The sequence below is a fragment of the Falco cherrug genome, chromosome 14, assembly GCF_023634085.1.
Source record: "Falco cherrug isolate bFalChe1 chromosome 14, bFalChe1.pri, whole genome shotgun sequence".
NCBI classification, from domain to species: Eukaryota; Metazoa; Chordata; class Aves; order Falconiformes; family Falconidae; genus Falco; species Falco cherrug.
Window position 1 is genome coordinate 1,691,956 of NC_073710.1, and position 25,764 is coordinate 1,717,719.

The window sequence follows — 25,764 nt, forward strand, 5'->3', positions numbered from 1 at the left end:
AAGTGGTGTGGGTCAGCCACAACTTTCCTATGATGTTAGATGCTAAGAATTGCATCCCAGCAGTTCTTGTTATATGTGACAACAGAGTCTTTGGGTTTCGACACTAAACAAAACCCCAATACCTGTTGAAATAACACCGGCCTGAGATGAAAGAGAAGTATCTGCAAAGAAAACAAGAGGAGACTTCAAAGCCCTTCATTGATTCTCTCATACTGAAATAACCATGTTCTGAGCTATCACTCCATATCTCCATCTATTTTGTGTTTAGATACCACAACCACCACAGTGTCTTCAAGCGTAATTAACTGACACTGAAATTCCTTATGCTACAGCCATCTCATGAAGGTCTCAGAGGCTGGCACGCATCCCCGTACATTACTCACTGTAACACAAGATGTCAACATCCTAGTGCAAGTGCCCTTCTCACTGTCATTATTTCAGAGCAGTCACTATGCATGTTGCCTGCACTGACAATGGACCACGCTCGGCCTTGCCTGGCTGGGTCAATGATCTGTGACGAGCTGCTAGACCAGGGGTCTTGACTTGTTCTGGTTCATTGGTAGGAGGTGAAAGAATACCACACACTTCATATGACCTCTATGAAATTGCCAGATCCTTCAAGAGCTCTGTTAAAGCTTAATCCATGGTGATCAAATAGTAACTTTCATTAAAATATCCTAAAAAAAGAGGAGAGGGATTAGAAAGGACTGTGTGAAATCCCCATAACTGGCAAAATACCACTGTGGGATGTCTGAAATTTTCATTATTTCACAGCATAATTGCATCACCGTTGGACTTGGACACAAGGAAAGCAACCCCAGACAGCTCAGGTGATTGCTGCATTTTTATTAGAGTGCACATACAGTCTGTAGGACATCTGTTTACTCCTCCAGGGTCCCTCAGAGTCAGGAAAATAGTTTTGTCATATCAGAAATAGCTTCCTGCTTTTTGTCAAACATCAGGAGAAATATGCCTGTGTGATAAGGTAATGTTTGAAACACAACTGTAACGTCAGCAACCAAGGGAGCAATGTCAACCTTCATATGGATCTCATGGCTCAATACAAGAAGCGTTACTATCCAAGGAGAGTCTCAGAAGTCGACAGGTTTAGGTGCAGTGTCATTTTCTTACCAGCTGCAGGAGCCTCTTAATGATATAGCTGTGCCAGCAGTGTGAATTTCTTGGGAAATTCAGGTGGTAGTGAAGTGTACCTGTAGTACAAATCTGGGAGGAAACAAGGGAAATAGCACATAATTTTCTTGTGTAAAGTCTAGTGAAAAACCAATTTGCTCTAACATTCTGACCCCAGATTGTTCTGTGGAGTTCTGGGTGCTGTACCAGTGCACACCTTGTCATGGTTTCAATAACTGTAGCTGAGAAATAGACAGGAGTCACCTTGTTGTTGAAACCCACAGAGATAAACCAACCTTAAGCAGAGCCTCAGGCTTTATGAAGACTGTACCCCATCCCTGGGGCATGTACATCCTCTTGTGACTGCGCAGAACCACGACCGGCACATCACTGAAATCCTTCAGAACTAATGTGGTAGCAAACAGAATGGGTGCAACATTGATGGGGTGACACTGAATAACATGGATATAGAAAACAGTATCTACATGGTATTGGCAGAGGGTGATTGCTGGTCATTGAAGTCAATGAGAATGTTCTTGACATTAAGGGGTGGGCCAGTGAAGAATTTGTTCCTTATCTTTCTATATCCTAGGTGCACACACACATATCAAATTTATAACCTTGATCTAAGGACAAAGCTGAAAGAGCCTCTACAGCCTTGAAAGCCCAAATTGCACTGCATGGCAGATAAAATTCACTGCATTTGTAAACTGGGCTGCCTTGTCACATTTAGTACCAAGCCTTTTGTAATGTGTAAGGATATAGCACCCCAAAGCCTTGTGCTAAAAAGCTGATACCTTGTTTAGTGGAATTTAGCAGACAGAGCTCAACTCTCATAAATGACAGAACCCATCAAAGAGAGCTTCTAAAGTAAATACTTCCTTTTAGCAGGGTCTTATCTCTGCACTGGCAGATCGAAGAGCACTCTTGCACAGCTGTACAGTGTGCAGGCACTACTACTAGTCCTCTACAAAATGGACTGGCTTGCTTGTTGACATGTGAAACTCATGATGAAGAGTTTGGGTATTTTTAATAAATGGATATCTAATGTTAGGCTATTGTTTAGGAACCTAAACTAATACAGCACACAAAAAGCTCTGCAACACCCAAGGAGTCCAAGTAATGGGACTTTTCAAAGATACAAATTCATTTTATCAGCCACCAAAAAGGGGTGACACAAAAATGTGTTTGAAAATGTTTCCAGGAACTTCATGTGCCCTGGAATACTCATGAGCCAGCAACACTTGTGATTTTGTAAAAATACTTTCCATTTGAAAATTTTTTTTCTGTGCCTCCATTGCCTAGTGAAAAACACATACACACACACAAAAGACCAGCCAGAAGGAAATGGCAGTACTTCTTATACCTGAAGTGCTGTCAAATATACAACATCAAGCTTGAAGATGGCATCCTTAGGTCACTTCTAAAACCAGTAATTTCCAACAAAGGTTTGATGTTGAAGGAATAATGTCACATCTAAGAGATTATGAAAGCAATATATTGTGTTCCTTTGGCAGAAACAGAAACTACCCACTTGCTAGCCTATCTCAGCAACTTGATGCAGGATTTGTTATAAAAAGCCTACTCTGCTGACAGAGGAGAGATAACCACTGTAAAAGGACGAAGAGTTAGCTACTGTTTACTTTCAGGTTCACTGGGTACGTGATCTGCTCTGTCCTCTCCTCTTTCATTCTTCCTGGAGTGATGGCTGGAATGCTCTGCTGCGAACAAAAAGCATAAAGGGGATCACAGGGATCAGGTGAATCTCAGGCCACAAATGATGTTACATAAGCAGGAACGTCAAGGTGATGGTATCAGCATGAGTATTTTATCCTCCTCCTGCTTTTGCTTTGATCCCTGGGCAGTCTCCAGCAAACTGGGTCAGGGATCCCTTCCCTCTGTCTTCTGGGATTCAATGGGCCCTTCCACCAACCCAGACTCTCAGCACCCACAGTCTCCAACTGCTGCACCTTCTCCACCCGCCTGGGGATTAGGACAACACTGCTGTCCCCTTCTTAGAAACAAGGCACAGAGGAACAGCCAGCCTGTTGCAGAAATTCTTAATTGTGTTTAATTGTGTTTTGGCATTTGACTGTGAGCTCCATCTCAGCATCACTTTCTCTTGTCTCCCTGGTTTCAGGTGTGAGTTAGGCACTTAGGTACCTCTGGCTTCTGGCATAAGTGACTCCTTCAGTGCCACGTGCAGACAACATGGAAAGCCTAGATCCTACACTGTCATTCTTGGGCTAATTTAGAAGGAGATCCTGTCATGAAAAATCTTCCTTTTGAGATTATGTGCCTTACAAAATACTAGTAATATAACCAGAAAGCAGAATTTTCTTGCAAGACTGTGTACTACATTAAAAAATGTGTATGTTCGAAGAAGAGAGGAGAGGTTAAAAAGCAGAATAAGACTTCAACTAAAAAGAAGCATGCAGTGTGGTATTCAAAAAAAGCTCAGCATCAGCTTAACACTGCTTTCAAATTTGTCAAAGGCAGGGAGGAACTGAAATAATTTTAGCCATTATTCCCCATTAAGGCTACATCTTCATGGCAAAAAAGGAATGTTTTTACACTGAATTAGTTATCCAGCTTGAATCAGGCACATATTGTGCATACACTTTACCCACTTCTTACTTATATGCCTTTCTTCTATGAAGGCTCTACTTCATTCAGTCCACAAGGCAGAGATGCAGAGGAACTTACTGACTCACCAGGTCGGATGAGTCGTATTAGTTCTAAGTCAAAAGCACAGAAGGAATCAAAGTGCCTTTTTCAAGCAGAAGAACTCTGCCAGAAAGAATGGCAGGAACAATGCTCAGGAGAAAATTCAGCCTGAAGACTGAGTAGGAATACTATTAAGTTAATCAGAAAAGCAAACAGCAAGATCTGGGGGAAAGAGGGGAAGGAATTTTTGCATTACCCTCCCCATCGTTGTGGGGTTTGTCCATTTCTAGGCACTTGGACCACAGTCCTCCGCCCCTCAAAGTCAATCGTAAACCCTCCCTTTGATGCGCTGATACAGGGTCTGGCTCTGCATAGCAATTTATGCCTCGAAATATACAAGTTAATTGATCTTTCCAGTCTTGGTGAGGCAAGAGGTGCCTACATGGCCCAAAGACTACTGATCGGGAAACTGAAAAAGAAAGAACTGACTTTTTCCACATCACAAAGTACAACCTTGGCAGAAGTGGGAGGGGTTCAGAAAACTGTAGGGTGCAGATATCCCAGTTCTGAGCTCAGTCCATGCATAAACAGATCATTATTTTTAATGTGTGCTCCCAGTGACGCTGACAGAAGGGTTTTGGGATCTGATGACTGCATCCTGGCAGTTCCTCTGACAGACTTGGCGCTCCCCTCCCTATGCCATTCATTCACTTGGTAGTAGGAGAACGGTTTCAGGGTAATGATGAGATACACAAAAAAGGAAGCAGCCCTGCAACTAAGAGAAAGGAGAGAAAAAAATTGAAGTGAAGCAGGAGCTAACACACCAAGTTACCCAAGTGCAGACAGTGCAAGAAACTTCTCTATGTAGGCTAATCAGATAGCAGATATCTTTGTTTATACAGTCTGCCAGATACATCCAAAATAGACATCTACAAATTATTCTCTCGTCTAAAATGAGTGCAATGACACTCAGCTGTGCAACTATAATTTTATTTTACAAATACTTGGAACTAAACTCAGCCCGGTTGCATGTCAATACACAGTATCTGCCACGAAGGGTCCTCCTAGAACTGAAAGAACTGAAATGGGAGCAGTCAGCCTCATTGCAGTCTGAATTTTTTCAGCAGTGAAATACAGGGACCTTAATGAGAAACACACTCTGCCCTGGAAAGGACAACTGGGACATGTTGTCAGCTAGGACATCAGTAACACCACCGAAAGGCAATCATTTGGCAACACATGAATTCATAGATGGCAGAAGAGCTATCATCTGCTGCTGTATTTAGAATAGGAAGTAATTGTTGTAGGGTTTGTTTGTATTTTTTAATAGCAGCCGATATAGATAGTTAAAACCACAGAACACAGCAGAAAAAAAAACCCTCACTCTAATACCTTTCTCTCTTCTCAGATATTACTATACAGTGTAGATGGTGCCATCAAATCTTGGCTTGCACGCAGCAAAACCTGCACAACAGCCCATATAAAAAAGAGGGATGCACTGAGAAAGGGACTTCATTCGTTATCGTTTATCATTTATTATGCAACTTGACTGAATGTTAGCCACGTGCCTGTCAATCTCATCCCTCTGCTGTGCTGGCACACGTACACACAAAGGAACGGCAATATGTTCTTAGTCTTTTCTGCAGTAGCCCACCCTAGACATAGAAACACAGAGGGCATTAATAGCAGAGATGATAGGTGAAAGAATCCCATTTGCTGCAACTTTCTGGAGTTTCCAGTGATTTATGAGTTGTTTCAGCAGATGGAGCCATTGCAGTATACACTATGAATTGCAAACTAGGCCAATTCACCACGTTCAAAGGAATAAAAGCTTCTGCCTGCCATGGAGATATTTTCAAAAGAACCCTTAGCTGTATCCAGGCAAATGTGTGTCACCCAGGCAACTACATGCTCTTTTAGCAAACAAAATGGCTTGCCCTGAATCTCCTAGGACTGATTTTTAGATCTATAGGATCATTAGTAGTTACATATTTGTATCACAACCTAAGCTTATAGTTTTAACACGTATTTGAAAGCTGGCAGGTCCACAAATCATGCCATTCAGTAATTCTGGTACATAAAAAACAGCCTTTACTGTGAATAATCAGCCAGTTTGCCTTACTGGTGCCAAAATCCATTTCTTTAAGGCTCAGATGTTACTACCACAGAAATGGCATATAGCTGCAATTGCCCAATTGTTATGTTGCAGGATACCCCTGGCTGATGGAGTGAGGCTTTCAGAATATTTACACACATATATATTGAGGAAAGTATTATAAATAAGAATACAACAATTCAAGTTTCCAGAAATACATTAATTTATGACTCTTTAAACGTTCTAGGAAGATAACTATGATCATAAACTTAAGCATAAAGCAACAAGAAATTCATGGTACAATTAGAATTTGAGATAAATGGATTAATAATCTCCTGCTCAAGCATCTAATTAAGAAGAAGCTGCATTCATCAAAGGCTTCTGTTGACTATACATTACTGAAGGGGAATTGGGATTTAATATCTCCTTGGTATGCAAACTCATTACCATTTTCCCTGATGGAGGCTACACACATATACAAGCGACAGAGATTATTACACTTAATACAGAAAGACAGAATGCCTTCAAGAACTCCATTGCTCTTATGTTTTGCATGCTGCCTAAGACCCGCTCAGAAGCTGCACAAGAGTAACTTAGCAAGCCTGCCCCACACACTTTTAAATGCTTTGTAGTTTTGAGTGTTAAAGATAGTACAGCAGCTCTTCTGCGGTGACAGTCACATCAGTTCTGGGCCATGTTGCCATTGTACTGCTGGGCTGATGATAAATCAGGGTAATTTAATTGGGAACCCATGCCTGACCTACTCAGAGCCTTCTATGATGGAATGACTGGCTGGGTAGATGAGAGTGGTGGATGTTGTCAACCTTGACCTCAGCAAGGCTTTTGACACCACTGTCTCCTGTAACATCCTCATAGGTCAGCTCAGGAAGGGTGGGTTAGATGAGTGGACAGCGAGGTGGGTTGAGAACTGGCTGAACGGCAGGGCTCAGAGGGCTGTGACCAGTGGCAGAGTCGAGCTGGAGGCCTGTAGCTCCTGGTGCTCCCCAGGGTCAGGACTGGGTCCGGTCCTGTTCAACTTAGTCATCACTGACCTGGATGAAGGGCCTGAGCGTGCCCTCAGCAAGCTGCTGATGGGACAGAACTGGGCGGAGTGAGTGGCTGACACCACAGAAGGCTGCGCTGCTGTCCCGTGAGATCCGGGCAGGCTGGAGAGCTGGGTGGAGAGGAACCTCGTGAAGTTCAATGGCGAGTGTAAGGTCCTGCCCTTGGGGAGGGACAGCCCCATGCACCACTACCAGCTGGGGCTGACCTGCTGGGAGGCAGCTCTGTGGAGAAGGACCCGGGAGTGCTGGGGGACAGCAAGCTGCCCGTGGGCCAGCAGGGTGACCTCGTGGCCAAGGGGCCAACGGGATCCTGGGGTGCATGAGGAGGAGCGTGGCCAGCAGGCCGAGGGAGGGGATCCTCCCGCCCTGCTCTGCCCTGGGGAGGCTGCGTCTGGAGTGCTGGGTCCAGTGCTGGGCTCCTCAGTTCAGCAGAGATGGGGAACTGCTGGAGGGGGGGCACGGAGGGGCAACAAAGATGATGAGGGGATGGGAGCATCTCCCTGATGAGGAAAGGCTGAGAGAACTGGGACTGTCCAGCCAGGAGAAGAGAGGGCTGAGAGGGGATCTTCCCAACGCATTCAAGTATCTCAAGGGTGTCAGGAGGACGGGGCCAGGCTCTTTTCAGTGGTGCCCAGTGACAGGACAAGGAGCAGCGGGCACAAATGGCAATGCAGGAAGTTCCATCTGAGTACAAGGACAAAACTTCTTTACCTGAAGGGTGACCGAGCACTGGAACAGGCTGCCCAGAGAGGCTGTGGGGTCCCCTCTGGGGACTTGCAAAACCTGTCTGGATGCGTTCCTGTGCAGCCTGCTCTAGGAGAAACTGCGTTAGCAGGGGCTTGGACTAGATGATCTCCAGAGGTCCCTCCAACCCTGACCATGCTGTGATTCTGTGATTCTGTAACACTTGTAGCTCAAACTAAATCTCTCAGCTAGAGTTACAGCTTTCACTCTACAGATCACTACAGCAGGCAATGTTACGCTGAAAGCAAATTAAGAGGCCGCACCACCACACCTATGCTTGCTTTCAGCACCACAAACCTACAAAGGACATGAATGGCGTGTTTTCACATTATTCAGGGAGAGCTTGGCCTTATGAATAAATCAAGGGGAATCTGGTGAAATCAAGAGCTCACAAAACGGCTAGTCAAAGACAAACGTCAGGCATGCAAGGAATTTCTGCCATGTACTTCCACTACGGGCTGGAAGTCTAGCTTCTAATATATCATTCAGCCCCAAACTCCAAATCAAAGCCCTCTCATTGCACTAACTCCTGTGGTAGTTCTGGATTGAAACAGCTATTGAAATTGAGGCCAAAAAGCCCTTTTCTTTGGGGAATATATCTAAATTTAGACCCTAATCTTCAAATGAACATATGAACCTCACTGCATTACTAATGTTCTTTACAAATATATGATGTCTGAAAGGCATTTAATTTTCTTCAGTGTATATGTGGCAGACAGCTGGATTAAAAGGATGGATTCTGCTACAAATACCCATCACTATACAGAGCAAGCACAATTAATAAGGAACCAGTTCACCCATGTTTTTAAAATACCTTTCTATAAAACTGCAGGAAGCACAAGCAAAAGAGAAGCTGAAAAGAAGGAAGTAATAAACCATCAAGAAATAACTGTATTATACACTGGTGTGAAGACACTGTTGGTACATATGCTCAGAGGCTGGGCTAGGCTGAACTTGCTGGCAGCAATGGCAAACTAAAACTTCTTTGGGGATCATCAATCAGGCCACTGCAAGTTGGGAGTTGCATTTATGGGCTCAGAGGAGGTTACCTAGAACTGACACAGTGAAAAGATGAGACTGCAAGTAAGGCAAAGCATATTCCTGGCCAGCTGCTAAGCCATGCTCCTGAGAAGGTCAGACCTCTCTCATAAAGAACCTTCTATGGACGAGGTAAATTGCAATGACACTAGATGAAAAAGAGTGACAGAGACTCTATATGAATCTACGTTTATAAACTGCTCCTGTAGACTTGCCTGTGTAGTCCAGGGGTGGCTCTTTAAACCTTTTTGCACCAGCCTGCTGAATTAGGGAAGGGAATTAATACCATCTCTTTGTCATCTCAGGAGGCTGCGCTTCCATGAGACATTAACTCTGAAACCTAAACACTAATTTAAAGTCAATGTTTTTAAGGGTGTCATTCCCAATCAGCTTTGCAGAGATCGCTAACTGTTTTGGTGTAGACAGTCAGAATGAACCGTGATGATGCCATTACTTCCTCAACTAACTATTCAGAAGGAAGCTAAATGCAAGGGAAAATTTAAAAGTAGAGGAACATTATGCAATAAAAACGTAACCTCGTGCAGGGAAACAAGATGAGAAATGTTTATTAGAACAGGAGCTAAGCGTCTCTTTTCTAGTACTTCCAATGGGCTGACCTCAGCCAGCGGCCGAACACTCACCCTGTCTCTTCCTCACCCCTTTCTCCTGCAGGATAGGGAGAAAATAGGGAGAAGATGAAAAGACTTATGGATCAAGTTTAATAGGGAAAGCAAAAGCAAAAAGAGGAATTAATTCACTACTTCCCATCAGCAGGCAAATGTCCAGTCGCTAACTGGGAAGTAAGGTCTTGGCATGTGTAACCATTGCTTGAGAAGACAAACACCACGACAATGAGTGTACCCCCTTCCACCTCCCTTCCCTGAGCTTTTATTGCTGAGCACAACACCATATGGTATGGAATATCCCTTTGGTTGGTTGTTCCAGCCATGCCCCTTCCTCATCTGTTGCCCACCCCCACTGGAGGAGGGAGCAGAAAAAGCCATGCCACTGTGCAAGCACTATGCAGCGGCAGCCAAAACACCGGTGCATTACCAACACTGTTTTAGCCACAAACGCAAAGCAGAGCACCATACAGGCTGCTATGAAGAGTCAACTCCATCCCAGCCAGCCCCAGTACAATGCTTCATAATAAAATTATTCTTAATGTTTAAAGCCACAGTAGGCTTGAATGTAAAGGATGTTATAAACAACTTGCTGCAATTTTAAGCAATTGCATTAGATCTTTATCTTCAAGATTTGACTCACACATTTCACATCATTAACAATTTAGATATGCTAACCACCTCTGTGTTTCCACCCTTTGTGGAAAAGCAGCAACAAAATGCTGTGCACACCACGTTCCCAGGTGCATCTGAAGTGCTGAGGCCTGAGCAACAGGCCCTGAGCCAAAGCATCTCTAGATGTACCTGCCAAATGAACATTCTATATACATATATATATATGCACATTTTTAGTATCCAATCATTAGCAAAAATATGCATGATCATTAGTGAAAGACGTAGCTTAGATAGAATATAATCATAGCAATGATATAGTGCATCCTTCCTTGCTTAGAGGCAGGTAATCAAGGCCATGAAACCAGATACGTGGCCTTGTCTGCAAACCAGTGGTTAAAATCAAGTAGATAAGGGAAACTCCCTTGGTGTCCCCTGAGCCCTGGCCAGGCTTTGGTGGGATCTGAGAGGAGAGGGAAACCAGGCGTTTCCGCATTTGTAATTAGGTGAGCTTGTTTATTCAACTGTATAAAAGCTGGACCCTCTTGCAATGACTTTGGAGACCTCACCTATGAGGGGACACCCTGTGTAGGACTTCTCCACTGCCAGGACAGGCTCTCCAAATCCTCGCTGTAACTGGGGCTCCCCAGCACCTGCGGGTCTGGATGATGGTAGCGTATTAGGGCAACTGGTGATGTATCTTTCTTAACCACTATGGTCTGTCATATGTGGTAGCGATCAGGTGCACTACCTTGTCTTGTTCTATTCTTGCTGTATTATTTCACTTACTATTCTATTGCTTTAAATGTAAATAAAGATAAGCTCACCTCTTTAACTAGGTGTCTGATTCCTTTGTGCTGACCTCATCTATTGGCAAAACAGCATCTCAGTTCACCAGCCATTTTGACATTGGTCCAAACTGTCTCTCCTGAGACACACAAGTAGGTCTCACCTGGCTGAGAATTTAATCTCCTTCACTTGGCTCTGTTTGGAACAAAAATTTCAATCACATGAACAAAGCTCATCCATACAGGAAACCAGTAAGTCACAGCTACAGAGCTGTGAAAGCTTTCTTTGGTACCTCATGTCCCATCGACAATTACCACCTAACAGAGTTTGGCATCTACAAACTGTTGCGGAACTGAGTCTTGGTATGTGGAATGGGCACATTAGGAACCAAAACCCCCATCATGTTCCACCTGAAGTAAAAACAACTATCATCCAGTCTGACATCTCTATCAGAAAGCCATGAAAGTGTGGGCATTCAGAAATGAAGGAGAGAAACAACTCTGTACTGCCTACAAGTGTCAGAAAGGAAGTAAAGAGAAAAGCTAAAATGTGTATGACACATTACTTAATTCACTCAGAGGCGTCAGGATGGAGACAATTAGTCAGAAGAGAAGAAAAATAAAGCATTTGCACTGAAGCACCAAAGGAGGTTTTGATCTCTTTAAAGACTGCTAATTGTAATATTGAAAGATGCTATCAACAAAAAAAACCACCATTGGTGAATGGATATAACTGCACTTTCTGTAGTGGATTTACATCTATTTATGCCATGGAAATATTTGGCCCTGAAGTTCTGTGAGAAGGAGACAGATTTTTGGACTCCATATTTTGACAGTAAGGTCTGAAACCATCACTCATCTCAATGAGATTACTCTAGGTTTTCCAAACCTTCCCCAGTGAATGTGCTTTTATTTTACCAGCTCTGCTTGTAAATACAGGATTTAAAAAAAAGGGAGAAAATCAAAAGATAGGCAGTCTCTCCTAGAAGAGGTTAAAACCCCAAAAACCACAGCTGGGTTTGTGTGATAAAGCCTGCTACTGAGTGCAAACTACAAAGTCCAGAGAAAATACCTTATGGGGTTTTGTCACTTTCGAATATAACATTCCTGGATATTTAGCTGATGACACTTGCATTCTGCTGACTCACTGGCAATGAGCTACACTACTTGCCACTTACAGGGGTGTTTAATGAAAACCAAGATAAAATTTATAGGATCAAAGAGTAGTCCATGCCTGAAAGAGAAAAGCTGTCAGATTTGAGGATTTGCTGTGGCAGGATGGTCTCAGAGCTACAGAGCCACTCAACAGTCAGAAAATGCAAGCTGCCTGTCTTGTCTCTTCTTCGCATTCTCCCCGCACTGTGAATCACTGGACTTCTTCCAGATGCAATGCTCAAAGCAAACTGCATCATCCTCTTAATCTCCAAGGGTTAATATCTCAGACTGTCCCCACACCACCACGTGGGATCCCTTGCCTGGTCTGGCAAGAGGTATTGGGTAAAGAGGGTGGATCCCACAGGACTCCACAGGCATCCTTTCAGCAGCTCAGAAAATGCTGCTATCAGCCCACCTCTTAAACGTTCCCCTCTAGTTCACAACAGCTACTTCTCTGTCTCCCGAAGATGCCAGGAATGTAAGCAAGAAGCTCTGGTTTTGCTCTGCTCCTCATGGACCTCCTAGTCGCTATTATACTAACAGCCTTTCCCACTGGGGCATAGAATTTTTGGTGTGCTAATTCCGACTATAATCACATTATATTAGTCAAATTCTTGGTATGTATTCAGTGTAACGTGACATTTATATAGCACTGCTTTACATAGAAGGATGAAAAAACACCTCTTCACAAGCTATGAGCAAGATTCTCTACTTCTTGACATGATGCAGTGTGCTCCACCAAGGTGCTGTCAGATTTCATTTCCTGTACGTGATCAGGGGAGAAACAGTTTGCATCTTTTCCTATTCTAGCATGCCTCAAAAACGTGAGACAGCCGGACCAGATATCCACAGTCCAGAAATGACAAGCAGCAGCCAAGAGGCAATCAGATGTAAGGTATTCAGATTCCGCTGGTCAAAGAGAGTAAGCCATGGGTCAAAAGGAGCAAACTCTGACAAAGCAAAGGGAGATTCTGTTCCTAAGAGCCCTAGAATATGAGCATCCAGCCCATCTAATGCTGACAGATGAAGGACTAACGCTGTTAACACTGACGCCATGGTTCAAAGAGCACAGGCAGCTGAAAACTTGAAATGCAGGTGACTGCCATCCTCTCCAGCTAGTGATCCTTAGTCACTGGTACAGACAACATGGCAAATGAAGGGGGAGGGGGGAGCAAGCCAGATAAAAGAAATATGAATGAAGAAATCAGTAGCATTCATGTTTTGCTAACTTACTGATTACACACAAGTGAGTTGATATGAACCTACTCTCCCTGCAATTCAGAATTCAAGCTCTTATTCTAGATCTTCAGAAATAAGTGGTTGTGTTTTCATTCAGGAACTCATTCACTTCATAAAACTCTCCAGACTAACGTAAATAAGAGTGAGAACCTACAATGAAGAAAATTATTATCAGGACACAAAGATAACAATATAAAAAATATCAGTAGTTAGATATTACAATTATTTATTTGAGTCTGAAAGACAAAGAATAATCTTTTCTTTACAGGGTAAAATTTGCAGATTTTAGTTTGCTTTTACTGGACATGTCCTGGATAGTTCAGAAAAAAAGCTCAACATCATTTAGAAAGCGAAGCTCATACAGCACCCCACCGCTGTATCTTCCTTTTGAACACATCACCAGTTTCCAGTTTTTATGTAATTTCTTTAAAAAAATATAATGCTCTCTTCTGTGCACAAAGACTGATTAATTAGATGTTTTTTGTCTCTGGACATTAAGCAGCCTTTTGCTGAATACTGTTGGAGTGCATGCAACTTAATTGGAAGAGCATAATTTCCAACATCTTCCTAGGGTATCTTCTGAGAATGATGAGACATAAGAAAAAGGAAATTGCTGATGTTTAATATTTTATACTGTAGAAAGGATTATTTGTTTTGCTCAGCAGCTTCAGTACTTTAAAGGTAAAAAAGGGTCTCCCTCTCAAGAAGAACGCAGTACTTTCATCGACTTCATGTGAGTGGATGTGAATTAAATCAAAATACATGTGGTTTTCTACTCACATCATCACAGTCACCCTGAAACACCAAATGTTTGCAAAGTCTCACCCCATTTGAATTTACTGCAGATACAGAACTCTATGCAGTAATCAGCAGTTTTCTTTATTTCCTGCTGAAGGTAGTTATCACAATTACCATTTTCCCACACTTCTAAACAAAAACAATAGTAAATTGCCATCTAGGAAACTCCAAATGGAAGGAACATCAACAACTGCAGCAGTATTCCCATCTAAATTATAAAAAAGTTTTAGCAACATGGCACCCCTACTTAAAACAAGAAGCCTTCATCAAATGCTGGCTTCTGATTTAACTTGTGACTTTCCACTTACCAGCAAAACTACCCAAGTTAAAAATATCTTGGAAATTGCTGAATCCACCCCCACATAATAACAGAGTTTCACACAGTGAAAGACGGCTGGAAAAAAATATTGAAGAGTTCAAGGAATGCTTCTGTTTTCACTTTGGTTGTCAAAAATGCTGTTTGCAATACCAGCTATAGCACCTGGTTTATCTTACCACTTCAGTACTCCTTTTTAATAGGTGCCTAAAAGATTTTGAAATGCATTGTACAAGCTGGACAGAGTCCCTGTTGACATTACTGCCTTCTGGCTAAGACACCCTTGGCTAGAAGCTGGAAGCCAGATGACCCTTCCCATGGGATGCCGGGTTACCCTAAATCCCTTCACTTCTTCTGTGGCTGCTCTCCTATCTGCAGAACGCAACACAATCCTCCTCCCTTCCTCCACATGAAAAGGAACGACAATTTGAGATGTAAATATGAATATGGTGTATTGTTAATAGTGTTGCTGAGTCTCTCATGTCTGCAGATAAACTGAACAGGAAAGTGATTATCATCTTGGTTTAACTACTGACTTGTGCTGCTACCCCTTTTCCTTCAAAAAATAAAGTTGTACTGGACTGCAGAATCTGCCTCTTGGAGAGCAGTATTTATTCATATATCTCCTAGGATAATCCTACCGAAGCCAATTAGTTTAGTTGAGTTATATGGCTGTATTTGCACAACAAAGAGATTGCAAAAGCTTGTATCAAAGATACAGTATGACATTACTTACAAATAATAAATCCCACTGCTGCAGGGAAGTGAACTGATTAGGAAATGCAAATTTGTTGAGTGAAAGTTCCAGGAGGGAAAGGAATGATCTAAGTAGCATCAGAAGGCCCAGAGGTGTGGGTGAAGGGTATGTGCTATAACGTGTTGCCTTCTATCAGCTGGACATCACAAAACGCAACGCTCTGCCTCAGAAGTGTGCACACCGCATGCCAGGGTTTTACTTGTGCACTCAGGGTCCTTCGACCAGGACTAGACAGTGAGATTCTGGCTCCACTGAAGTCAGTTGTCTCATCTAGGGATCTTAAGACAGCGAAAAACTTTGCCAGTATTTCTGATTACTTGATAACAAACACAAATTAAGTAAAGCAAGTCATACTATAATCCTGTATGGTAATAGAGATTCTGCATGAGGGGACAAAGGCTGAATATCAACCTTCATTTGTGCTGTGGTTTAGTCCAATATGAAGAGATTGATGATTTCTCTCTCATTGTGACCTTAAAAAGTAAGCTAAGAAGAGGTCACAAGGAGTGGTACTTGCTGCGCCCATCAACATCCTGCAGCTTTTCCAGTTGTCTTTCTTCATGTATCTAATGTTACTTAAATTACCCATGATGGCAGTATCAGCTAACTCTGTCATAACATCATATACAGATCCTGTCATGACGTGTTACATATCTGCTATAAGTTAGAATTAATTAACCACATTTGATTAGGAATATAGTTATAGGAAATATTTTAGTGGAATTTGTGTTTGCATAGCAACTGACAGCTACTATGAAATCCTCTGTACAGCCCCGTACCAAGGGTCAGAATCACCTAGTAGGAATGCTTAGAACTTAGATAACAGTTTCATGATTGAATGCATGATTGGATACAGTGTTTACGTGTAGCCTAGGAGAATGTATTGAGATGTCAAAATGTAGAATTAATGGGAACTGGGGGAAGTCGAATGAAGCAACTCATAGTTACCTGCCAAGAAACAGTGAATGTAGGTAAAAGGTAATTCTGGCAGGGGGTATCGCGACCACCGACTCATGTACCACCTACCCGAATAATACCCCAGACCCATTTCTAGACCTTTCTAACCTTTACTGCGCAGAATTGGATATGGGAGGGGAGTATGTTAATGATTTTTGGGAAATACTATGTTTATGCATGATTACTTAATGAATATGTATGAGTAAGTCCTATAGAAGGTGTATGGTTTTGAAACTTGGTGTGCGTCGATCGTGAGATGACTCACTCGTGCACCCGGCCGTTAATAAAGAAGTGTCTGCTTATCTACATCACATTGGTGTCGATAAGTTCTTTATTCTGAGATTTCGGTAACAGATGCATTTCAGCAAATTTGCTATACATACAGACATCCTGCTCGGATCAAATGAGTGTCCCAAGAAGAAGCAGGTAACGTAATTATGCTTCCCTGAATTTATTAGAGATTAAATTGGCTGGATTTTGTGGTATTCAAGATTTAAGTACACAGATGGGATGTCATTTGGTTTCTAAGTTTTCATTCTTTCCCATACTTTGCAATCTTTTGAATTTATCTGCTGTACCTAGAAGTAATTCAGGTTTTCCCCATCACAGCTCAAACCTACTTCTGTAGTATTTTGCTGTCATTACTCAGCTTTTGGCATATGCCTTTGCCTCCTGCCTCTTTTGCTCCACCACCACCTTCTCTCAACATCTCTTTCCTTTTTTTCTTTTTTTCTTACAGACCTTTGATCCTTTCTTTAATCTGGTTATTGAGGGATTCTATTATTCTTTGTCTCTGTAAAGCTACAGGGTCTGAGTCCCCTCTCAGACTACTTCCACTAGTGCAGACATAAAGGGTTCTGACTTCACACAAACACAAGAGGAGAATGAAATCTCCAGTTTACAAATCCTCCAAGAACAAACAGGCTCAGTTATGCCACAGAACATTCCTTTATACTTTCAGGAAGGTCTTGGAATCTTATTTATGAAAATATAATAGGGTTTAGGATGCTGGGCTCATTGCTCATATTTTTATACTAAGACTCACACACAAGTGTTCAAGAATAAGAACTTGTCTAGTACCTTTCTCAGAATGAGAAGGCAAATATACTACAAAAAAAGAGTAGTTAGGCATAATTTTGGCTACCAAACCCATCACTCTTTAAAATCCTCAGACAAGAACAATTCTTTGACTGGTTTTTCATTAAGTGTAAACATCTTTCCCTTTGTGTTCTTCCCTCTTTGCCTTAGGCTTTCTTCACCTCTGTGCCTTATTTCAGTATCACATGCTACAGGCTGAGACATTGGGACACAGGGAAAAGGTGCTTTTCTTTCTTTTTCCAGATGTCTTACTTCTGCACCCTAGAAAAAGAGCATAATCCATTTGCATAGTTCTCTCCTCTTGCTCACAGTGCAAGCTTTCTTATTTAGCATAGAGATTTGTTTCCTAAACCTGATTAAGCAGGTCGTATTTTTACTAATCCAATTCAACAAATCATAATTTTATCAGAACTGCCCTTTAGAAAGCTTTTGGAAGTTGCTCTAACTCATTTGGAACATGTGCACGCATAGATGGATTTCTTTTCCAAACAGAAAGACTTCATCTCTCATTAAAAAAAACCACAAAACCAACACAGGACAATAGTTAACATTGCTAACTCTAATGTAATGTCTATTTTCTGTACCATAGATGAAAATTCAGCATCTTAGAAGAAAAGATCTTTTACATTAAATCTCTTTTCAGTAGCATGCATTTTTCCCTTACAGCTGTTGTCACTGTTTAACATACCTGACTAACGGAAAAAAGGGAGCATTCTAAAATCAGCACTGTGCAGGCATCACGGTGACAAGCACACGTGAATGAATTTCTTCTGCTCCTGGGTCTCTATTTCTGGTGCTTGTCTAACAAATTAATGGCATTTAGATTTTTGCAAATCCAGCACACCACAGTTCACAAAAAGTCTGCCATTTCTTTGTTGGCTGGATTTTTATAGCCTACCCTGCCACGGTACCCAAGGGATCTGTAAGTGACAGAAGTAGATCATTGTAAGGTCTCAGTCTCCGCTGTCTGTGCTTTAATTTTCTTAGTATGAAATACAACAGTGCAAGATTTAATGAAATGGTGCAAATTTGATTATTTTTGCATGGGTTTGACTTTGATAAAGATATTAAAGTACCAGCATGCTAACTAATGAAGACAAAACAATATCAAATCACAATGGATGCAGCTTGAGCAAACAACAGCATGAAGAATACTGAGGTCATAAGCATTAAAAGATAATTGAAGAGGCATCAGCTTACGCCTTAGTCACGGACTGAAAATGTCATTAAACAAATCATCAACCCCTCTATAAATAACTGTCATTATTTTTCAGGGACACTGTCAGGTCTCTGCATTTCAATCCTGCCCAATTGTTTGTTTTTCTTCCTTAGCACAACAATGACCAAAATATTTACTAGATTATTTGAATCTTATTTTGTAGACCACTGTATCTAGAAAGAGTAATATTATCAGCATATACAGCTTAGGGAATAACAAAAAATAAAATTAACATGATGAAAAATGAACTAATTTTGAAACAACAAAACAAGAAGAAAAAAAAAGGCACAAGGTCAGGTCTAATACAAAGTAAAATTCAAGTAAAAATGGGGGTAACCAGTTTTTATGCTTATACAATCAAACCCAGAATTTAGCACACAGTTATTTGATTCTGCCTTCAAAACATGACTCCAATACTTACTTTATAGCACTGAAATAATTTTCCTTGGGATGTACCCTCACTCTGAAATCCGTGGTATACATAGCTCATCGGTACTGACTTCTGCCCACTCAGCACAGGCACATCCATCAGCCTGATCTTGTACTCTGCGATGACCCACATCCTTAATTGCAGAAAGGAAACACGGGGATAACGAACTGCATGAAAGGCATTGGCTCAGCTTTTCATACAGCTAACAGGCAAACTCATGAACGTATTTATGCACCAGGGCAATCCCTCCACCTGCCAGGGGGCAGACATTGCAGCACCGGGTTGTTACTGCTGCTCTGCCCCCACGTTTGGCCAGAGGACAGGGAATTTTTCAGCCATCAGCACTGGCCGTGACTAGAGCACAATGCCGTCAGGGAGCAACCACCAAAGCCTCGCTGCTGTAAATTCAGTCTTGACAGCGTATTTAGACGAGATACGCCTTCAAGATAGCCCTTTTACAGAGGTCTGCCTGCAAGGCCGAGGCTGGCATCCAGGGGGGATGGTGGCCACAAGGAATTGTCCAAGGCCCAGTCCAAAAACAAGCCAGAGCCGCTGCCACAGCCGTCCCTTGCTATCAAGGCTGCTGGTGGCGGGGCGCCGGCGGCACGGGCAGGCCCGCCGTGAGCTGCTGCTGAGGCCCGGCATCCCCTTGGCTCGGCCCAGCGCGGCTTGCCCGGGGCCGGCCGGGTGCAGAGCAGAGCCGCCGTGCCGGCCGGGCCGCCGTGCCAGGCCAGGTCCGGACCCCAGCGCGGGGCGGGCCGTCGGCGGCGGGCGGTGCCAGGGCGCATGCGCCACGGCGGCGGAAGCCCTGAGGATCCGGGGCGGCTCCGGTACCCGCTCGCCCCGGCATGGCCGATGCGTATTTGCCGGTGGGCCCCGGGCTGGGCCTGGAGGAGAACTTCCTGTCGCTGGACGACATCTTGATGTCGCAGGAGAAGCTGCCGGGCCGCGCCGAGAGCGCCCTGCCGCGCCTGGCCTTCGCGCTGGGCCAGGGGGCCGGCACCGGCGACACGATCCCTGAGGTAACGCGGTGGCGGGAAGAGCCGCAGCTCCCAGCAGGCACCGCGCGGGGCGGGGGGCTGGGCGCGCCCCCCGTCCCGGGCCGGTGGCGGGGCCTGCGCTCCCGGTGCGGGCCTCTGCCGCAGCCCGGGGCCCAGCCGCCCCCTGCCCGCTGGGGTGGCCGCACACCGCTGCGCGCCTGCGGCTGCTGCTGGCCGCTGTTCACTTGGGTTTTTTCTTCTGCTCTTTAATCACCTGACAGTTATTGGCTTGTACAGCATCATTTAAAAAAAAATAATCCACTTTCAGGCTCTTGCAGTAATAATTAATGCTTCTAAAGCGTGTCTGGTTTATATTACAATTGTAGTAGACTGTTCTGAAAGCAAAGCTGACATTTGCACTCTTGGGTCGTTCACCAGCAGAGCTTGATCCCGCCCAGGGATGCTGCCCCCATATTTTCGTGGCAAAAGGACAATTTTGGGGTTTTCTCACTCGTGCAGGGCTCAAAGCTGGAAATACCCCTGTGGCTCGCCAAAGGCCTGTATGACAGCAAAAGAAGAATCATTTCGGTGGAACTGCCGAAGATTTACAAGGAAGCCTGGAGGACAGTGTTCAGCGCCGATGCTAATGTGGTTGATCTGCATAAAATGGGGCCATACTACTACAGATTTGGCTCCCAGCTCCTGAATTTTGACAATCCAGAGAATCCTGAGATAGCTCAGACTATCCTGCAGGCAAGTATCTGAACTGAGTCTGGAAATTTGGTTTCTTCCTGTTGTTCCCAGCTGCTTAGCAGTCTTCAGGAAAAATATCCTGGTTTAATCCAAATGACTTCTGGATTGAACATGGATGTCTAGATCAAGGTATAGGATGACCCCTTTGACAACTGCACAGTCTAGTGCTGGAAGCCTCAAGTATGTATCCAAGAGTGTAATTCTGGCTTGGAGTTTCCACAATATAAATATGGTATATCATAAAATCCTGTAAAAGAAGATGAGAGGATATGTAAGATAATTTAATTGTGCCTGTGCTGCAAGGCACAATTAATTCACCCTCTGTTATTTCTATTTTTCTGTCCTCTTTTTAAAGCTCTAATGGTGAGACTTCACGCTACTGTGGGCAATCTGTTTCACAAGCTTTGCCTTCCTAATCTTAGAAGGTTTCCTCTAATGTCTAAAGCTTTTTGCATCAATACAAGCTCTGTTCTGTTTGTCTCGTACAAAGTAAATGCTGAGGACAGATTATTCTCTTCCCTCCTGCAGCAGTTCCAGTTCATCTGGTATCTGTGTGGGTCATGCTTTCTAATCTCTGATTGTCCTTACTGTGCACTGCTGATCTCTTTCCAGTTGATCTGCATCCGCTGTGATGTGCAGTGCCCTGAACAGCATGCAGTGTCCTGCTCAAGACTTGTGCTGATGAAAACAAAAAGACTACTTTGTGAATTCATCATGTAGGCCGCAATGCTCTTTGTGGTGCAGCATCTTGGTTTTCTTTTTCATGATACAATAACATTGATGGGAGTTGTTTGCAGTCCACAGTAAGATGGCACAGATTGCATATGCAGACAGTTGTTCCTCTTCCTGCACTTGTATGGGCTCCCTATTTCTGCCTTAATGTAGAACCTTATGTTAGTCCCAGCTGAATTACATCCCATTGTTTTCACACAATCTTTCTAATTTGCCAGCGTTATTATGAATTAAGAGTTCTGCTCCCCAACATGCTTCCAGCCATCCCTCCTTCTTTGGCATATTGTTTGCTGATTTAATAAGCATAACTTTTGTTCCTTCAGTAAGTTTTTAATTAATATATCAAACAGTACTTGGTTCCAGATAGACTCCTGTTGAACTCCACTCAGGACATTCTTCCCTCTTGATGAGCTATGGATAATTGTCTTTACTGGCCATCTGTGGGTACTTTAGCTAAATCTTACAAGAATGCCCCATGACAGATGCCTATCTCCTGCTTTTCCTACCTTTGTAAGTCCTAGCGTCCTGCCAGAATAGGAAACTAGGCTGGTCTTGCAAAGTTTCTTCTTGGCAAGTCCATGCTGGCTGTTACTCTTCTTTCCATTTTCTTGCAGAAGCTTATGTATAATGTATTTGTTCCAGTATGTTTCCAGGAATTGATACTGATGGATTTATAATTCCTTGGCTCATCCTTCCTCCCTTTCTTTAAAAAGGTAGATACCATCTTTGCCAGTTTCCGGACTCCATGCTCAGTGAGCTTTTAAAGTTAACCGCTAACAGCTCTGCTATTTTTTCAGCCATCTCTGAGTAGTCTGGGGTGATTGCTATTGGCTTTTTTATTCTTCCTCCCCTTCACTGTTCTTTAAATGAAGGCTGATGCAGAGAGGCTTTAGAGCACTGCTGCTTTATTGGAGTTGTCTGCTGAAAGCTTGCTTTCTGCATTGAGGAAGTGACCGCACCTTTCCTTGCCTTTTCTCTTTCTGCTAATGGACATCTTGGGGGAGAAAAGCCACATTAGCACATACTACTTGTTGACAAAAAAATCAAAGCACGCAAGGTATGCTTTCTCTTTATTAAAAGCAAACGAGAGGGGAGTTGTGCTGACTTCAAAAATAAACAAAATGCCAAAAAACCTCCCTCTCCCAAATATTCAGGAACTATAAATGTGAAGTATAACTATTTGGTGAAAAAGCCAAAATTAGAGTTGTTAATTTATAATATATTTATCCTGTGAGTAAATCTCTAAAATACTACAGTTCTGATGATTGTAAAATCAGCTTTTGAAATAAAAACCACAATTTTCAAACACTTTTGACCCTTTTTTCTTTTTAATTCTCAAAAGCAAAGAGAGGGAGAGAAATAAAGATGCTTAAATATGTCTTGTTGCTTAGCTTTTTAAAATGTTATTTATTAGTTGTAGATTTGTTTCCTTGACTTTTTTAATGGTCGAGTGTTTTCTTGGCATACTGAAAATGGCAGTTTGGCTTGACTTCCAGGCTGTTCACAAGTTGCATCCTGACGTTCCTGCAGCAGCTGCTGTGGTACGAGATTGATTTCACCTGCTCTAAAGCAATGACTGCTCATGAAGTGAGATGGAATGTATCATAATTGTGTTATACCCTGTGGTCTGCTCAAGCCTGTCATTAGGAAGCAGCCAAAATCTAATTCTGTGCTTGCTTCCCATCCAGTATATCGGGCACTTGCTCTCTCAGCTCATGCAGGAAGTAAATGGTTTGTCTTCATATCCAGGGTTAATAAGTGTTATGTTTTTTGCAGACTCTTGATTAGTTGCTTTTGGCTTTTCAGTCTTGAAAGCTTAGGCCTCTAGTGTTTGAGCTGAAGAAGCCTCTGTGTTAACCTGTCAGTAATTTTGCTTATCTTCTTTAGACATTTATTAGCCGTTTTCGTCGTATCATGGACTCCTCTCAGAATGCCTACAACGAAGACACATCAGCGCTGGTGGCTCGGCTGGATGAATTGGAGCGAGCTTTATTTCAAGCTGGCCAGAAAGGGCTGAATGACTTCCAGTGCTGGGAAAAGGGACAGGCTTCTCAAATCACAGCTTCCAGTCTGATCCAGAATTATGGGAAAAGAAAGTTCACAGATATGGATGGTTAAAGCCTGAAGAACATGCAGCTACAGTGAGCGACACAGAGATTTACAGTCTGCCTGTCACGGAGGAGAAGGATCTCTCAGCTTTGGGAAGGACAGGCTCCCTGTCCGTTAATGGGAATTATTCCCTATAATGTCTTTGGATCAGACTAGTGCAACTTTTAAAAGCAGATGGCAAGGGTGTGAAAAATAGATGGCATCACATCACTGAATATCTTTTCAGCTTACTAGCTTACTCGTAGCACTCCTGAGGATTTTCAGTTAAAAGTGTTTACTAGGTGGCTGAAAGGGTATGAGAGGATTTTGTACAAGGGTAATTAATATTAATTATTCTTTATATTCTGAATTTATATTTACAACACCAGATCCCTTTGGAAAAATAGTGTAATTCTATGTATTTCATCTTGCCCTTCCCTTTCCAGCCTCCTGGGAACAGCTGTTTCCAGGCTCCCTGTTCTTTGGACAGCCACAATGATGCGGGGAAAAAAAAAAATATTGCATTGAATTTTTCCCTTTTCTTATATATGGAGGCAGATCAGACTCTTTGTGAGGCTGGAATGTTTTTCTTTGCTGACGTTTGTACAGTGTTAATGCCCTGGAGAAAAATACTTCCTCTAACCCATGTAGCAAGTGAAGTGGCCATGCAGGTCTCAAGTGCCACCTCATCCTCTCTCTCTCTCTCTCTCTCTCTCTCTCTCTCTCTCTCTCTCTCTCTCTCAGCCCTTCTCAGCTTGGTGCTGCATGGGGTGAAGAATGATCTCGTTTGATGTGAGTGACTTTTATGATGGACGCATTTCTGTGATGGCTGTTAAAGCTCTTCCACTTGTTTTACAGAGGAGGCAACAAAGAGTTAGTCCAGACCAGATCGGAAGCAACAACTTTAATGAAAGCTCTCCCCCATTAGCAACCTCTGAGCCATCTGTTTTCCCGTGAGGAGTTCTTCTGATTACTAAATTTGGTTAGTAGAAGGGACAGAGCAAATGAGCTGAGTTTCCTTCCTTCTGATCCATTTGAATGATCCTAGCAAAGTGATACTAGTAAATGTCATTCTTGCCAGTAGGAGTGAACTGGAATTGGAACTTGCTGAACACAGTGGTTATCCTTCCACATGGATACCCTTAAACCTAGATTGTCTGAAATCTCACTGGGCTGGAGGCAGAGAACAGATGGTTATCTCTGTAGGACTTAGTTCCCATAGTCATCAAGGTGGTTGCCCTTTGGAGGCAGGTATTTGACATCTTGTGGATGTCTTATCTGCAGATGCTTCTAAGATTCTGTAGAAGGTGGACCTTGCAGAGTACTTAAGTGGAGGAACCAGAGTGTAATGGTATTGAGTGATTCCTCTTCTGTGGGAATCACTGGGAGATGACAGCAAGATCCAGATCTTGGAGGAGTTGTTAACTGGACTTGCAGATGCACTTGGATGTTTGGATACTTCAAACTGGAAACCTCAAGTACAAAGGGTGCACGGCCATTCCTTGGCCAGAGGAGTGAAAACTCTGCCTCTGGAGGTGGTGAGAGGGGACAGTGTGCTGGCTTCACAAGCACCTTGACATCTCTGCCTCAGCTGCACAGGGCCAGCTGTCCTGCCACAGGAGACTAATTGGAAGTTGTGCCTAATGAAGTATTTCAAGTACATGCAAGATCAAATGCTGCTGCACTTAATGCCTTAATGGCACATAATAGTCTGTGCATTTTCATGCAGCTTTGTCTGTTGTCAGTTTCCGGATTTTTATATGGAATAAATATTTTGTAAGGGGATGCTCATGATGTAAAATGTCTGTTGTTAATTGCCTTGCGGCAGAAAAAGCAGTCATGGGTCAGAAAGTGCAGGTCTCTTAAAAACTGGCCATGACAGATAATGCAATCCTGCTTATACCATTCCCCTCTCTTACAGGTAACACGGTTGGGAGCTACATTTGTGCAGTCGTTTGGGTGTAGGAGTAGTTCTTGTCTGGCTTATCCCATGTGGGTAATAGCTGTTTGCTCAAGTCATGGGTGAGACATGGCCAACCAATCAATAAGCTATTGATTTTATAAATTGCATTTCTGTGAAACACAAGTGGATGGAGGCGATTCTGTGTTACCTTGACTTTGTTGTAGAGTGGTGGGTAGCAGGTGGGAGTTGACTGTCTGTATTCATACCTTACTACTCCAGGCGCTGTGGCATAGACTTCATGTAGCTTGTCAGAGCTGTGTTGCTGCAAGGAAAGCAAGTTTTCATCCACCTGTGATGAGAAGCATTTTTTAATTGGAAGGATTATTTTAATGAGATGATGACTTTGAGATCTAGTTGGTTTATAACCAAAACCAGTAGTTCATCAACTTCTGGACTGGTTTTGGTGACTATCCAAACTCATTTTTCTGCATTTGTAAGAACATTTTTCTTCTTTACTGCTGGGAGAAAGATCCAAGCAGATGGTTGCTCATTTGCCAAGAAATTATGCAGCTACTTT

At 43.0% G+C, this 25,764-nt stretch overlaps 1 protein-coding gene and 1 long non-coding RNA gene across 3 annotated transcripts; one reads left to right on the top strand and one right to left on the bottom strand.

Moving 5' to 3' along the window:
- Positions 1–829: 829 nt before the first annotated feature.
- LOC114017992 (uncharacterized) lies at positions 830–14,886 on the bottom strand. 2 transcript variants are annotated; one of them, XR_003563365.2, is made up of 3 exons: positions 10,802–14,886; positions 1,428–2,852; positions 830–1,224 (listed from the first exon to the last, which is right to left on the bottom strand). It is a non-coding gene; the product is annotated as an uncharacterized LOC114017992 (long non-coding RNA). The 2 variants fall into 2 exon arrangements; XR_008735083.1 differs by having other exon boundaries at positions 830–2,852.
- Positions 14,887–19,427: 4,541 nt separating this feature from the next.
- GINS3 (GINS complex subunit 3) lies at positions 19,428–25,069 on the top strand. The gene is made up of 3 exons (XM_055726524.1): positions 19,428–19,753; positions 20,231–20,464; positions 23,084–25,069. The coding sequence occupies exons 1-3, from the start codon at positions 19,580–19,582 to the stop codon at positions 23,312–23,314; spliced, it is 639 nt and encodes a 212-aa protein (XP_055582499.1). The 5' UTR covers positions 19,428–19,579; the 3' UTR covers positions 23,315–25,069.
- Positions 25,070–25,764: the final 695 nt, after the last annotated feature.